The sequence below is a fragment of the Triticum dicoccoides genome, chromosome 4A (genome assembly GCF_002162155.2).
Source record: "Triticum dicoccoides isolate Atlit2015 ecotype Zavitan chromosome 4A, WEW_v2.0, whole genome shotgun sequence".
Lineage (NCBI taxonomy): Eukaryota > Viridiplantae > Streptophyta > Magnoliopsida > Poales > Poaceae > Triticum > Triticum dicoccoides.
Window position 1 is genome coordinate 657,203,777 of NC_041386.1, and position 16,793 is coordinate 657,220,569.

Genomic DNA, 16,793 nt, shown 5'->3' on the forward strand with positions numbered 1-16,793 from the left:
GGGGGGAATGGGCCAGGGGGGGAGGGGCCAAGTGGGGAGGGGGAATGGGCCAGGGGGAATGGGCCAGGGGTTTTCCCTTCCCCCCCTTTTTTGTCTTTCCTTTTTCTTTTATTATTTCTCTTTTCTGTTTTTAGTTTACTTAAAATGCCAAAGCATTTTACCAAAATTAGTGCACCCCACCATAATTAGGTTAGCTATTTTAGACAACCCCCGAACATTTTTAGTCTTTGTTTTGAAACCTTTTATCTTTGCTTTTGTTTTGATTTTGAATTCGAACCGGTTTCGAACTAACGCGAGTTTATCCACAGTAACCGAGGTGACGTGGCAACATTAGTGGGGATTACTGTAGCATAATTACCCGGGCGTCACAGAGAGCTACTGCTATGGACCCTAAGGTCCTAAGGGAACTACTCATACATGGTCATGGAGACAACAAGGTTGATGAAGAAGCCTCCGACAATGGATTCTTCCTTCAGCAGAGTAACGGAACATGCCTCCAGATTGGATCTCCTTGGAACAGAAGCTTGCGGTAGTGGAAAAACTCAAAAAAAACTTGCGAAGGGTTTCACAAAATTTGAAATTTATAGGAGGAAGAATGGATGTAAGTCGGAGGACACAGAAAAATTGTTTGCAATTGAAGCATGGGGATTCCCAGGTATGCTCAATTCAGTCGATTTCATGCATTGACAATGAAAGAACAGCTTGAAAGGTTTGCCCATGCATTACCAAGCTCACACCAAAGGGACCACCAACATACTTGAAGGAGTGGCATCAAAGGACTTGCATATTTCTTTGGCACGCCTTTGTTCAATAGACTTTGTGGTGAGGATACTCTGGCATGCATCTACACTATCAACGGACACAACTACAAATTAGGGTACTACCTTGCCAATTGTATCTATTCTCAATAGATGGCGTTTGCGAAGACTATATCTAATCTCCGAGGTAGGAAATGATACCTCTTTGCACAAATGTAAGAATATGCTAGGAAGGATTTGTAAAGGGCAGTCAGAGTGCATGAAGCCCGTATGCATGATCTTGAGAAGTTCAGAATTCATGTCCACCTCGGGAACAAGATGTGGAGCATTTTGTCAATTTTCTAGAGATGCAACGACAACTTCGAGATGAACACGTGCACATGCAACTTCTCGATGATCTTATGCAACTTCGAAATCAAGGAACTATGTATTCTATGTTTCAATCATGCACTATGAACAAATTTTATGTTTGAACCATGTATTTTTATGTACAAATAATTTTTATTTGGGTACGCTATTAATTGGTTGTGTTTAATGATCGGTGTGTATGTGTTTGCATGGATTTGGGGTTTAAAAAAATGAGGATGTATTTACAAATGAGACATTTGAGGGGCGGATAGGCGCTGTCCACAGACATGCATCGACACATCCGCAAACCTACAAGGGTCTGCATTTGTGAAGTCCGGTTGTAAACCCTCTTAAAGGGAGATAGATCTAGATTTGATCGGACGATTAGAATTGATGGACCAAAATATCCTTTTATTCGAATTGATTGTAAAACAAATAGCTATTTCCTTGGACACTGTAAAGCAAAACATTTCTTCAACAGAAAAAAAGAGAAAGTATGTTTTTAGTCCCTCAAGTTTTCCAAAAGTATAGACTTGGTCCCTCAAAAAAAATTGGTATACATTTGGTCCTTCATGTCTCAAAACCGGATAAGCTTACCCCAAAACCAGATTTTGAGCACATTGACCGGGATTTGACCACGTTGACCAGGTTTAACCGATGAACAGTAAATTCAAAAAAATAGCAAACAAATTCAAAATAAATCTGAAATGTCGTGACAACCAACATGCTTTGGTGCACAAGGTGCGTGTAAAATTTTATGGTTAAATAACATCCTTGGAGCTCTAGCAAAAAAAAAACCTCCCTCGAATGTCGAAACGCCCAAACAAATTTTCACGCACCTAGAGCACCCAAACATCTTGGTTGCCACAAAATTTCAGATTTTATTGCTATTTTCTTAATTTGTTGTTCACCGGTCAAACCTGGTCAACAAGGTCAAACCCGGTCAATGTGCTTAAAATTTTGGACCAAGCTTATCTGGTTTTGATACTTGAAGGACCAAATGTATAAAAAAAAATTATGGGGCCTAGTCTATACTTTTGGTTAACTTGAGTACCAACAACATACTTTTGTCAAAAGAAAAAATGCGTACCTGAGATGGAAAAGGCAAACCCAGCTCTCCATGCCATCTCCTGTTCCTGTTCCCCTTATTCTCCCCAATCCACAGCTAGGTTGTGAGCCCTAGCTCCTCGCTGATGTGAGCGTCGCCCGGAGATTCCCGATCCAGCTGCCGGTGCTCGACTCCGTCCCCCGGCCTTCCTCCTCTTCCCCTTTCGCACAAGGCGCTCAAGACTCGTCCGCGGTGAGCTCCCCCATCTGCGCATTGTCTACCAGGAGTTAGGACAGATCGATCGAGGCTCTGCCCGGCCAACATTGTTTCTTTCTTTCAGTAGATCTATATCTATCATCTGTGCTTGGTACTGCAGTTTTTACCTGAAGTGTTTGCGGATTGCTACTTTACCTGGCCAAAATGCGTTCCTTTTAGTAGATCTATCTATTACGCCGGGTACAAATGGTTAGGAATAGGAATGTCTACTCGGTTCCGATGCAGACAGCAGACCTGCCACCGTTTCAGCCTGTTTTACAGTACGAACAACAAATGTCCGTTCCAAAGCAGATGGCCCAAAATTGCTAGCACTTTGCCTCATCGGAATCTGTGTTCTTTTAGTTCATCTGAGCTTGGCAATGGAGTTAATTTTGATCTGCTATACAAGCAACAAACAACAAATGTCCAGTAATTTTCCATCAGCCCTTTTCATCTAAGCAGAAATGGAAATGGTCACTGGTCGCTGATGCTGGGCCATTGCAAGAAAACATTTCTTTTACAGCTTGCCATACTCTGCTCCTGTTGGTGTTTTAAACCAGAGGACGACAAACAAAAGTCTTCTTTTCTGTATTTTATTAGTGATGCACCTGATTCTCTGGAAAAACATGCTCTGCGTACTGTCTAAGCTTAATTGGGGCTACTACTTTCTGCAGCTGTTGTTACCAAGTGCAAGAAGCATTCATATGTAGTGCCCGGTTAGGTGGTACAGCAAATTTGGTTTTGCTACTTCCTTTCTCTCTGGTGGATTTATGGGTTCTGCCGCATCTTCGTATTTTCATTATGCTCTGAACTTCAGCCTTTTTTATAAAATTGAGCTAATGGCCTTTGGTCTTATAATTCTACAATAAGGGCATGTACAATGGTTGATGAGATTATCTTATCTTAAGTCTTGCATTTTAATTTAGAGTTGACAAGAAAAATGTCTACAATGGGTCATCTCTTAGCCTTGTCTTTAATAACTAGTCATTCCTAAATAAGAGAAGACAAGCCTTTTCTTATGAGTTCTCTCTCCTCCACCTCATCATTTATCCTACATGGCACTCCTAAGATAGCACCATTGTGCATGCCCTAAGCATCTCTAGTTGCAGCTTTTACTCTGTTTAACCATGAATCCTATTTCTTCCCTTGTAGACTTTGCACGATGGAGGCTGCGCGGTATGGACCTTGGTCAGATCTTCCGCCGGAACTCCTGGGCCTTGTCCTCAAGCGCCTCCCTTCGCTAGCTGACCGTGTTCGTCTGAGAGCAGTCTGTCACCCATGGCGCTCTAATGGTCTGCTGCAACAGCTTCCCATCCCATTCCCGTGGCTCACCCTTCCTGATGGTACCTTCTTCAGCATCCCAGGAGGCGAGGTTCACCGCATGCCTATACCAGATGGTGCTAGATGTTGTGGTGCCATCGACAACTGGTTATTCCTCATGAGCAGTGATGACACATGCACGTTGATGAACCCTTTCTCCAAGACCACGTTCGAGCTTCCTAATCTGGTCGCAGTTTGGCGGCGTGAGGCGCATTATGAATCTGATCCTAAGCAACTTTTGTACAAGTTGGTCACACCCTCAGCCCTGGACATATCACCTGATTCCCTCATTGCGGCATTGACCAAGGATGGTGGCAATGGTACACTTTGCATTAGCCAGCCACCGATTGCCACTTACATGGTACAGGGCAATAGGAAGCCATTGCCGCACCTATTTGATGTTGCCTTCTTTGATGGAAAGTTGTACGCGGTGTCTGTCTTTGGCAAGCTCTTCAGCCTTAAGTTTCGCAACAACCTTGGTAGTAAGCCGAAGATCAAATGCGTAATTGAGTCTTTGGGTGACTGTCGTGGAGGACCAGAATGCATTCCCAGAGAGGAAGTGTGTACATACAGGTTATATCTAGTTGAATGTGGTGGTAGACTGTTGATGGTTAGACGATTTATTCGTCACATAGGCCCTCTCTCTAGGGATTATGTGTTTGAAAATATGCAGACTGGTGGGTTTGTTGTCCTCGAGGCAGACTTGGGCTCCAACCCTTGCCGATGGAGAAGGATCAGTGAGTTGGGTGCTCTCTTTATTGGCCAGCATGGCTCCAAGTCTATGCCTGCTAGAGAATGCAGCGGATCTGAAGAAGATTGCATCTACTTCATTTGTGACTATCCCCATCCAAAGTATTTTTCGAGTCCATTTCGCGACTGGTGTGTACAACATGCGAAATGAGAGGATCACGCCATTGATGCCTCAGACAGCAGCACCGGCACATCATGCCGGCCAGTGGCGCCCGGCATGGTTTTTCCCTGCTGAACCTGTGTGATCAATCTACCAGGGTTTACTCTACTGAAGCTTTATGAACAGAGGGGTGTACAGATTCTCATATGTATGCCTAACTTGCTCTGCTGAAGCTTTGTGATCATGCCAGACTGGGCGCTGGCCATATTTATCCTAGTGATCTGTTATCGTGCGCCTTAAGTTATTGGTTAGTAGTATGATGATATCAACCAGCCTGGTTCTGGTTCTCTTTATCCTAGTACCATTGGGAACTTTTAATTAGTATGCTGGTGTACGCTTCAAATCTTACGAATGATCTCAATGGGATGTACTTATACCATAATATAAGATGTTATTACATCTAATATGTGAGTACGTTGGATGTAATAACATCTTATTTGATGGGGGCGGAGGGAGTATTTGGATGTGCAACTTGATCTTTCATCCGAGTGATATGTAAGCTATGCCATGTAACCTGAACAAATTTTTACCCGCAAAAAAAAAAAAACTGAACAAAATTTTCATCTCTGAAGGTGAACAAACTTGGACACTATCGCCTGAATCCTGACCACTGTGAAGTAAGAGCATCTCCAGCCGTTCGGCCCCCCAGGGCGCCGAAAAAGAGCGGCCTGGGGGTGAGCCGGCGATAAACTCGGCGATGGTGGCGGTTCGGCACTCAGCTGTTGCCCCTCAGGTCATCCCCAGGCGCCGATTTTGGCCCAGTGTTCAGCCCAATTATGTCCAAAAACCGCTTGATATCTACGTGAATCGGCCCATATTCGGTGTGTTTTGGCTTGAATTTTCGCATACAAATAGAAATCAATTAGTTTGTCACATAGTTAGGCATTGTTCGGCGTGTTTCATCACATAAATCAAATAGTTCAACAAATAGTTCAATACAAATTATATAGTTTAACAAATAAAAATTCAAGTTTCATCATACGTCATTCCCGGCCTCGCCCTTGAGCCTCCATAGGTGCTCCACCAGATCGTGTTGCAGTTCTTGATGCACCTGTGGGTCTCGGATCTCCTGACACATATTGAGGTAGTCAGTCCAGTTTGCCGGTAGCTTGTGATCAACTTGGGCAAGAGGACCCTGCTTGCAATATGGTCCAGTGTCAAACACTGGCTTTTCCTACTCGCTCTCAATGATCATGTTGTGCAAGATGAGACAGGAAGTCATGATCTCCCACATTTGATCTTTCGACCAGGTCAGAGCAGGGAACCGGACAACAGCAAATCGAGATTGGAGCACACGAAATGCCCGCTTGACATCCTTTCTGTAAGCCTCCTGAACCTTCGCAAACCAGGCGTTCTTGCCTCCTGGCGCAGGGTTTGAGTTGGTCTTCACAAATGTCCACCATCTCGGATAGATGCCATCAGCTAGATAGTACCCCTTGTTGTGCTGTCGCCCATTGACCTCGAAGTTCACCGAAGGAGAATGACCTTCAACAAGCTTGGCAAAGACTGGGGAGCACTGTAGGACGTTGATGTCATTGTGAGTTCCTGGCATCCCAAAGAAAGAGTGCCAAATCCAGAGGTCATGTGTGGCCACTGCCTCAAGTACCACATTGCAACCGCTGTTGGCGCCTTTGTACAACCCCTGCCAAGCAAATGGACAATTCTTCCATTTCCAATGCATGCAGTCGATGCTTCCAAGCATCCCAGGAAATCCTCTTGCTTCATTTTGTGCTAGGATCCGAGCAGTGTCTTCGCATTGGGTATTCGCAAGTACAGCGGTCCAAACACTGCCATCACTTCCCTGTAGAACTTGTAGAAACACTCAATGGTGGTGGACTCGGCCATGTGCCCATAGTCGTCGAGTGAATCACCGGGGGCTCCGTATGCAAGCATCCTCATAGCTGTCGTGCACTTCTGGATCGAGGTAAATCCAAGTGTGCCAGTGCAATCCATCTTGCACTTGAAGTAGCTGTCGAACTCCTGGATGGAATTCACAATCCTGAGGAAAAGCTTTCAGCTCATCCGATAACGGCGCCGAAATGTTTTCTCACCGTGCAATGGAGCATCGACGAAGTAGTTCGAGTAGAGCATGCAGTAGCCTTCCAGACGATACTGGTTCTTTGCTTTCACCCGCCCAAGCGCCGAGCCACCTCGCCGTGGATTTTCACTGCTTGCGAGCAGGCCGGTGAGGGCAGTGAGCACCATGAGATGCTCCTGCTCCTGGACATCGGCTTCGGCTTCCTCCTCCAGCAACGCTGCGAGCGCCTCCTCATCTTCGGATTCCATCGCCGGGCCGGGCAATTCACGGAACACCTTGCGGGCGAGGTGGGGCGCAAGCCCGCCGGTGTACAAACCCTACGCGGCCGGAATGGCGGAAAAGTTGCCCGGACGGCGGCGAACAGGATGCCTTAGCGAAACCCCTTCTTTTTCCCAGCGGGAGATGGTCTACCTAGCTGCGGTGGGTGGTGGACGGCACCAGGATCAGCAGGGTGGCGCAGGGTGGCGGCCGAGCGCGGGGGGTAGGAGGCGAATCTGGACGGGTGGCTTGACTTTTCGCCTGCCAATGTGGCCCCAGGAATGCTTTTCTCTTGCGCCGGAGCCCCCGAGCGCCCCCAGTGCGCCGGGTTCGGCCTGCGATCACCGGGCACAAAAACAGGCCGAGCCAGCGGAATTTGGCGTCTTGGGGGCGCGACTGGGCTGTTTTTTCGGCGCCGGCGCAAAAAAATCGCCTGGGAGGCTGTTCTGGGCGCGGCTGGAGATGATCTAAGCCTGGTGTGTGGTTATCTTTATCCTAGGGAGTACACTTCAAGCTCCTACAGTAGATGATCTGTCGATCTTAATGGGATCTACCGAGTTCTGCTCACAACTATGCAATTAGTCTTGCAGCAACCTGATCTTTCTTTCAAGTGCTATGCAATGTAATTGAACAACTTCCCTGAAGGTTGACAAACTCGAAACAAAGCTAAAAAAGTTCCATTACACCGTGCGGAGTCCGTCCCAATAGGTGACGGTTGGTGTCCTTGTCCGGCGATTGCGGAGGCGATCGCACCCACGACCTGGGGGTTTCCCGTCTCCAGTTCTCGTAGATCCCGATCTGGTCTCCGATCTGGAAGCCCTCCGTCGTCCTGGTGATCTCTCCATTTAGTCGTCGTGCGGTCGTAAAACACCCTAACCCTAGGTGGAGTCGGGGGTGGTTCGTAGGTTGGAAGTGATGGATGGTGTTGCAGGGTTGATGAGGGGCCTGAAGTTGTCGGAGGAGGAAAGGAAGGGGATCAGAATCAAAACCGCAGCCAAGGAGAAGGGGAAGAGTGGCGAGGCGCAGGCGGTGGGGAAAGTGATCTCGGAAAAGCTTGCACATCCTGATGCGGTGAAGCTGTCTCTAGGCAAAGTGTGGTGCCCTATCAAGGGGATCGATTGTAAGGAGGTGGGGGAGAACATGTTCCTATTCACTTTCTTCCAGGAATCCGGGAAGAAGAAGGCGATAGACAGCGGGCCGTGGATGTTCGATAAAGAGTTAGTTGTGGTAGAGGATTTCAACCCGAGCAAAAGACTGGATGACTATGAGTTCACTAATATTCTGATCTGTGTTCGGGTCTTTAATCTGCCATTAGGTATGATGACTGCTGAGTCAGCTGAGGAGATAGGAAACATCATAGGGCAGTTTGTGGAAGCGGATATGGGATCTGGCAGAAACGCAATAGGGAAGTACTTGAGGATAAAGATCCAGATGATGATTAATAAGCCCCTCATGAGAGGGTTTACGCTGGATGGAGAGGTGGATGAAGTGAGTCAGGGTTCTGGGAGGAAGCAAGGGGAGGTAGCTGAGAGTGGGAGGGAGGAAGAGGAAGGTGGATGGTGTCGTTTTGAGTATGAGTATCTTCCCGACTTCTATTACACATGTGCGATGATTGGACATGGGGAGAAGGACTGTATGAAAAAACTGAAGAAAGGAGAAGCACCACAATTTGGTCGATGGTTAAAAGCAGATATGGGGTATAGGAAGACAGGATCAGATGAGGGGTTTTGGCGCACCTCAAGGCGTGTGGGTGGTGGAAACAATACACTTGGCTATAACAGATCGAGTCGTAAATCGGGGAGTGGCAGCGACAGCCTTTCCTGGAGGAAGAGTGATTCTTGGTCGAGTGGACGAGCTTATGGTAAGACGGAAGGAGCGGAGGAAGTGACTAGCCCATCTAAAATTGGTTACCCGCGTGAAAGAACGGGCATCCCTAGGAAGCTACTACTGGGAGGAGGAGGGAGTGAGGGTAAGAACAAGGAGAATGCTGGGGTCCCAGTGGTTGGAGATGATTAGGAGGTTAAAAATGGTGATCAGGTTAATGAGATGGTAGTGGATCTGAAAGGTCACAAGGCTGTGCATGAAGGTGGTGGGAGTGGAGAGGAAGAGGAGGCTGGTAAGAAGGGTTCCGCGGGGGGAGAGGGAAGAAGGGAAATGTAGATGGCAAACGTTTCAAAAGGCTTAACAAGGAAGGGAGGGAGAAGCATACAAAGAGGTCGAAGGAGAGGGAAGTGGTGCTAGGTCAGAAGAAGAGTTTGGTGGATGAAGACATGGAGAGGGACCACAAGAAGGGTAAAACGGTTGGCAATGACAAGGTTGTTCCAGTAGAGGCGGCAGAGGTGGAAGTCAATAATACTAGCATATCGGCCGGGCTATCAGAGCAGCCCCACCGGGAGCAATGAAAATCATTGGTTGGAACTGCCGGGGGTTCGGGAACGGCCCGGCAGTTTGCAGCCTCCTTGACTTGGGGAGGACGGAAGAGCTCGACATAATGTTCTTGGCGGAGACAAAAATGACGGTGAAAGAGCTCGAGAAATTCAGGTGGATGATAGGTCTTGTTCATATGACAGCATGGAACCCAGAAGGAAGAAGTAGGGGTGTGGCGTTGTTCTGGCGAAGGGGTATAGACGTGGCGCTCAGATCATATGGTAGGAGACATATAGATGTGGATGTGAAGGAGGAGGATGGAAGGATGTGGAGGTTGACGGGTGTGTATGGTGAGTCAGTTACGGAGCGGAAGAGAGATACATGGCATACCCTAAGACTGCTGGGGCAACAACATCAGGATGGGAGGCTGTGGTTATGTCTAGGAGACTTTAATGAAATACTCTCGGATGATGAAAAGGTTGGAGGAGTGTTGCGGCCACAAATCATGATGGATGATTTCTGGGAAGCTTTGGTAGCTTGTGAACTCAGCGACATTGGCTATTCAGGGCATAAATATACCTGGAAGAATCATAGCAAGGACATCAACAACTACATATGTGAAAGGTTGGACCGTGCCACGACTTACTCAGCTTGGTGTGAGATGTTCCCAGACTATACTGTGATCAATGGGCCGTCTCGCCACTCGGATCATCGGCCGGTAATAGTGTGCACTCGAGGAGAGGGTAGAATGCCTGCACGTGGGGATAGGGGGTTTCGGTTCGAGGCGTGGTGGCTTAAGGAAGAGGGGTGCATTGCTGAAATACAAGGAGCATGGGAGGAAGGTATGCTGGGAGAGACAACAAATGTGGCCCACACGCTTTGGTGTGTTGCAGGTAGAATGACGAAATGGCACAAGGAAGTTGCGGGGGAGCTAGATGGTCGCCTTAAGAAAGCAAAACGAGACCTGGAGAAGTGTATGTGTGCCCCGGTGTCAGAGAGAAAGATTAGGGAGGCGGCTAGGCTTCGGTGTGATGTGGAAGAGTTAGAGGAGAAGAAGAATATAAAAGCAAAGCAGCGATCACATGTTACATGGCTGCGAGATGGTAACAGAAGCACGAAGTATTTCATGGCCGTGCAAATGCTAGATGAAAAGCTAATAGAGTGAAGGAGTTAAGAAGGGAGGATGGATCAGTGGTGAAGGAGGGAGAAGGGCTTTCTAACTATATTTGCTCCTTTTTTCAGGAACTATTCACCTCCTCAGCAGGTACCAGGATGAATGAGCTTATACAGAAAGTCGAGCCACGGGTCACAGAGGGCATGAGACTCATACTGGAGGCTGAATTTACTCGGGAGGAGGTCAAGGCAGCGTTGGATCATATTGGGGACCTTAAAGCACCTGGACCAGATGGAATGCCCTCTCTAGTGTACAAGAGACATTGGCACTTTATGGGTGATAAGGCTGTCGAAGAAGTACTTGCAGTTCTTAATGGGGCCGAGATGCCGGAAGGGTGGAATTATACGATGGTTGTGCTCATCCCGAAGGTCAAGAACCCGAACCGGATTAAGGATCTCCGGCCCATCAGCTTATGCAACATTATCTACAAGCTTGTGTCCAAGGTTATTGCTAATCGACTGAAGTTGATTCTACCAGCTATCATATTGGAGAACCAGAATGCGTTTGTCCCTGGAAGGCTGATCACAGATAACATCCTCATGGCCTATGAGGTGTCGCACTACCTGCTCAATAAAAAGAAGGGAAGAGAAGGGGTGGCAGCGGTAAAAGCAGACATGAGTAAGGCATATGATCGTGTCGAATGGAGCTTCATGAAAGCCATGCTTACCAAGTTGGGATTTAGCAATGCCTGGGTTGAGTTGACATGAAATGTATAACCTCGGTCCGCTATCAGATCAAGGTGAACGACGAGCTAACTCAACAATTCTACCCTACACGTGGCCTAAGAAAGGAGGACCCAGTGTCCCCATATCTTTTTGTCATTTGTGCAGAGGGACTCTCAGCCTTACTCCAAGATGCAGAAAGGGCCGGTAGGATCAGCGGAGTGAAAGTATGCAATGCAGGCCCGATGGTGTCCCATCTCTTGTTTGTCGACGACTCAGTGCTGCTGCTGAAAGCAAACCAAGAACAGGGAGCAGCCTTGAGAGAAATACTTGACCTCTACGAGGACTGCTCGGGCCAGTGTATCAATACAGATAAATCTGCCATTATGTTTAGCGCAAACACTCCAACGGCAGTGAAAGAAGATGTGAAGGAGGCGTTGTAGATTCGGAGTGAAACATGGAATGAGAAATACCTTGGTCTACCCGTACATGTGGGTCGATCGAGGAAGAAGGCGTTCTCCTTTGTAAAGAGTGGTATGGCTGGAAGTGTCTATGGGTGGAAGGAGAGGATGATCGCAAAGTCAGGGAAGGAAACACTAGTCATGGATGTGGCCCAAGCGATTCCAACCTTTGCTATGTCTTGTTTTTACTTGACAAAAACTTTTTGCAAGGAACTCAGCTCACTCATTGGTACTTACAGGTGGAGTCAGCAAGAGAAGGAGAACACAATGCATTGGATCAGTTGGCAAAAACTAACGGAATCAAACGCGAGGGGCGGGCTTGGATTTCGAGACATGTATAGCTTCAATGTAGCGATGCTTTCACGCCAAATCTGGAGACTTATTCAGAACCCAGACACGCTATGTGCAAAGCTACTGAAAGCAAAATACTTTCCCGAGACACATATCTTGGAGGCAGCTCCAAAAGATGGTATTTCCTATGCTTTGCGGAGCTTGTTGCATGGACTGGAGCTGTTCAAGGAGGGATATATTTGGAGAATTGGAGATGGTATGGATGTCAACATCTGGGCTGACCCTTGGATTCCAAGACCTTAGTCGTGACGTGTTATCACACCAAGAGGCGCACATCTCCTGGAGCGAGTGTGTGATTTGATAGACCCGGCGACCGGGAACTGGGATGAAAGACTGGCCAGAGAGACTTTTTGGGTGGATGATGTGCAACACATACTCGCAATTCCACTCAGAGAAGGGGTCCATGATTTCATAGCATGGCAGTATGATGCAAAGGGTCTACATTCGATTAAAAATGCCTATAAGCTTCATGTGCAGCTTGCTACTCACCAATAAAACGGGGGTGTGGGGATGAGCACATCAGCGGCAGGCAATCTAGATAGCACCCAGGATGACACGTGGAAAAGAATCTGGAAATTGCCGTGCCCGAAGAAGATTCAGATGTGTGCATGGCGAATGAAGCATGAGTGACTCGCCCTAAGGACAAACATCGAGCATAGAGGAATCCCCATTGCGGACGCCAAGTGCTTGTTCTGTGGAAGGGTGGATGAGGATGCACTACTAGGAAAAAGGCTACTAGTAGCGCAGGTAAATAGGCTACTAGTAGCGCGGGTACCCGCGCTACTAGTATCGCGCTACAGCTAAAAGTTAGTAGTAGCGCGGGGTAAACCCACGCTACTGCTAACATTTTACTAGTAGCGCGGATGTCACCCGTGCTACTACTATTTTGCACCCACGCTACTACTAACGAAATAGTAGTAGCGTGTCTATAGTACCACATGCTACTAGTAACCTAAATACTAGTAGCGCTCTGTTTCCCCCCACGCTACTTGAGGGAGTCCCGGACTAGGGGGTGTCCGGATAGCCGAACTACCATCATCGGCCGGACTCCAAGACTATGAAGATACAAGATTGAAGACTCCGTCCCGTGTCCGGATGGAACTTTCCTTGGCGTGGAAGGCAAGCTTGAGGATATGGATATGTAGATCTCCTACCATTGTAACCGACTCTGTGTAACCCTAGCCCTCTCCGGTGTCTATATAATCCGGATGGCCTTAGTCCATAGGACGAACAACAATCATACCATAGGCTAGCTTCTAGGGTTTAGCCTCCTTGATCTCATGGTAGATCTACTCTTGTAACCCACATCATCAATATTAATCAAGCAGGACGTAGGGTTTTACCTCCATCAAGAGGGCCCGAACCTGGGTAAAAACATCGTGTCCCTCGCCTCCTGTTACCATCCGCCTAGACCACAGTTCGGGACCCCCTACCCGAGATCCGCCGGTTTTGACACCGACATTGGTGCTTTCATTGAGAGTTCCTCTGTGCCATCGCGATTAGGAAGGATGCCTTCTCCCGTCTTTAAAGACGGCACCGTCGTCAAGAGAGCTTTGGCCGCCGGCCAAACTGTCCGGCTAGGTGGTTTTCTTATGACCGCCTGTTCGGCCACCGCTCCGACGATGACCTCTCAAGTCATCAAAAGCGATCTTCACGTCAGCCCGGAATTCGCCGAGCAGTTAGATCCGATTGAGCTCTGCTCTGTAAATGAGCTCTTGGATCGCATTGGCGCCCTGGGAGTCGCTACAGACTACAATCAGATTGGGCTTAAACCCGATCTGAGAGAGATTAACTCTCCTCAGGCCACCCACCATGTTGTCGTGGTAGAGGAACAATGCGGCAACCCTTCTTCTACGTTGAAAACCAACTACGTCCGGATTCTCGATCCCTCCAAGCCGGATTCCCGCGAAGGGACGGACGCTAATCAAATACTGAGCTTAGAGTCAGGCATCGGACTAGATTCCTTGGAAAGCATCCAGCAAGTCAAGCTTCCGAATCCGGAAACTTCTTGGCCTTTGAGCCTCAGATCGGGCGGGGTTCCGAACTTGATTCCACCCGCCCACCCAAACATAAGTGATCTATATCGAATGCGGCAAGAGCCCGATGAAACAGTACATCATTACTGGGCCAGATTCCTCCTGATTATGAACAGGATAAAGGACTGCTGCGAAGAAAGCGCAATTTCAACTTTCTGCAACAATTGCACGGACAAGGGAATCATGAACGCCATAAGTCGTCGCGAAGTTACACGCTTCATCGACCTAGCGGCTATCGTACAAAAATATTGTGTGGTAGAGAGTGCCAGGAACACCGGAACTAGGTTTTGGGACAGTCCGACCTTGATCACAACCCTAGTCCGAAGTAAAAAGGTGTGCCATACTCAAGCACCTGGGTTAAAAACCAAAAAGCAAAGACCCCCTAAAGGGCATGGAACCGTACTGGAGGGCTGGCTCAACGAACCCTGCAAAATCCACAGTACGGAGGGCGCCACTCCAACACATAGCCTTCGAGCATGTTGGATACTAAGGCAGGTGGCCAAAAGTGGCGAAGGCTTTTTAGCCCCGGGCAAATAGCCCAGCAGTACCGGTACGGTATTAACAGTCTTCGAGACTTTCGCATCAAATAACATGCGAAAACGAACAATCCGCGGCCTGGCCGAAGTCTACCAAGTAGCAACAGCAAATCCATGGAGTGACACAGCTATCACCTTCAACGCCAGCGATGAACCTAAATTCCGAACAGCTAGAGCACCAGACGCATTGGTCCTCAGTCCGATAGTGGACGGCTTTCGCCTTACCAAGGTACTCATGGATGGCGGCAGCGGATTAAACCTCATCCACGAGGAAACCCTTCAAAAAATGGATATTGACTGGAGCCGCATCGAGCGAAGCAGCACAACCTTCAGAGGGATAATCCCTAGTCGAGAAGTACGCTGCACAGGAAAAATCACACTAGATGTAGTGTTCGGCTCACCGGACAATTACAGGTCCGAGGAGGTCACGTTCCAAGTGGCCCCATTCGGCAGCGGATATCACGCTTTGTTAGGGCGAGAGGCATTCACAATCTTCCAAGCTATATACCCCACTACGGGTACATGAAACTCAAAATGCCCGGACCCAATGGGATAATCACTCTTGCCAGTGATCCAGATACAGCACTCCGCGCTGAAAATAAGACAACCGCACTGGCCCTAGAGGCATTGTCCGAAGCCCTAGCGGCAGAGGAACTAACTGCGCTGCGCTCCATGGTGGATAGGGACGATGTGATACTCGATAAGAGGTCCAAGTCCACCTCTTTTAAACCAGCAGACGAAATAGTCAAATTTCAGGTCCATCCAACGGACCCCACAAAGAAGACCTCCATTGGGGCACAATTAAGTCCTGATGTCGAAGCCGCACTACGAGAATTCCTTCGGGAAAATTGGGACATTTTTGCCTGGCACCCTTCAGACATGCCAGGAATCCGACGTAGGCTGGCAGAGCACAGCCTAAACATCCTAAAAGGATTCAAGCCGGTCAAACAAGCTCTTCGGCAATTTTCCGAACCCAAAAGACAGGCAATTGGAGAAGAGCTAGCCAAACTCTTAGAAGCCGGATTCATCAGAGATATAAAACATCCGGACTGGCTAGCCAATCTAGTAATGGTACCAAAAAAGGACAAATCCTGGCGCCTCTGCGTCGATTTTAAAGACCTTAACAAGGCCTGTCCAAAGGACCCTTTCCCCCTCCCTCGCATCGACCAAATCATCGATGCTATCGCAGGGCACGATTCATTGTGCTTCCTCGACGCATACTCCGGATACCATCAAATCAAGATGGCGGAGAAAGACCAGGCCGCAACGGCATTCATTACTCCATATGGGCCATTCTGCTTCAACACAATGCCCTTCGGACTCAAAAACGCCGGCGCAACATATCAGCGCATGATTCAAACATGTCTGGCTACCCAGATAGGCAAAACAGTAGAGGCATACGTAGACGATGTGGTCATGAAGACCAAACACGTCGAAACTCTAGTAGAAGACTTGAGGGTGACATTCGACAACCTCCGAGCATATGACATTAAGCTCAATCCGGAAAAATGCGTCTTCGGTGTACCAGCCGGAAAGCTCTTGGGCTTCATCGTATCCGGTAGAGGAATTGAAGCAAACCCGGCCAAAATCCGAGCTCTGTCACAATTGGATATTCCAAAAGACCTCAAGCAAATACAAAAACTAACCGGATGTGTAGCGGCCTTAAGTCGCTTCATCTCCCGTTTAGGAGAAAAGGCTCTGCCCCTCTACCGCCTCCTCCGGCGCACCGAACATTTCGAATGGACGGATGCTGCCACAGCCGGACTCGAAGAAATAAAGGCCATAATGGCAACAAATCCGGTCCTGGCCGCGCCCAACCTGGGCGAACCTATGTTATTATATATCGCAGCAACACATCAAGTTGTCAGCGCGGTACTCGTCGTCGAGCGAGAGACAGAAGGGCACAGATTCCCTCTTCAAAAACAGTGTACTACGTATCCACTGTTCTAACTCCATGCAAGTCCCGGTACCCACATTATCAAAAGATAGCATATGCGGTGTTCATAGCATCCCGGAAGCTGCGACACTACTTTCAAGAGTGTTCCATAACGGTGGCCTCCGACGTACCTCTCAACGATATTATAAACAATCGCGACGCAACGGGCAGGATTGCAAAATGGGCTATTGAGCTCTTACCATTTGACATAACCTATAAACCACAGCGAGCTATAAAATCGCAGGTTCTGGCCGACTTCGTCGCCGAATGGACCGAAGCCGAACTCCCTAAAGAGTATGGCGCATACTCCAATTGGATCATGCATTTCGACGGAT

The 16,793-nt window shown here is 48.2% G+C and overlaps 1 protein-coding gene across 1 annotated transcript; it reads left to right on the forward strand.

Moving 5' to 3' along the window:
• The first annotated feature begins 2,208 nt into the window (after positions 1-2,208).
• Positions 2,209-5,122, forward strand: LOC119287761. The gene is made up of 2 exons (XM_037567370.1): positions 2,209-2,406; positions 3,562-5,122. Exon 2 carries the CDS (start codon positions 3,572-3,574, stop codon positions 4,628-4,630), a length of 1,059 nt encoding a protein of 352 aa, XP_037423267.1. The 5' UTR covers positions 2,209-2,406; positions 3,562-3,571; the 3' UTR covers positions 4,631-5,122.
• The last annotated feature ends 11,671 nt before the right edge of the window (positions 5,123-16,793 follow it).

Excerpts from the sequence above, each read along its gene's own strand:
- LOC119287761 (XM_037567370.1), top strand. The coding sequence starts at position 3,572 with ATGGAGGCTGCGCGGTATGGACCTTGGTCAGATCTTCCGCCGGAACTC.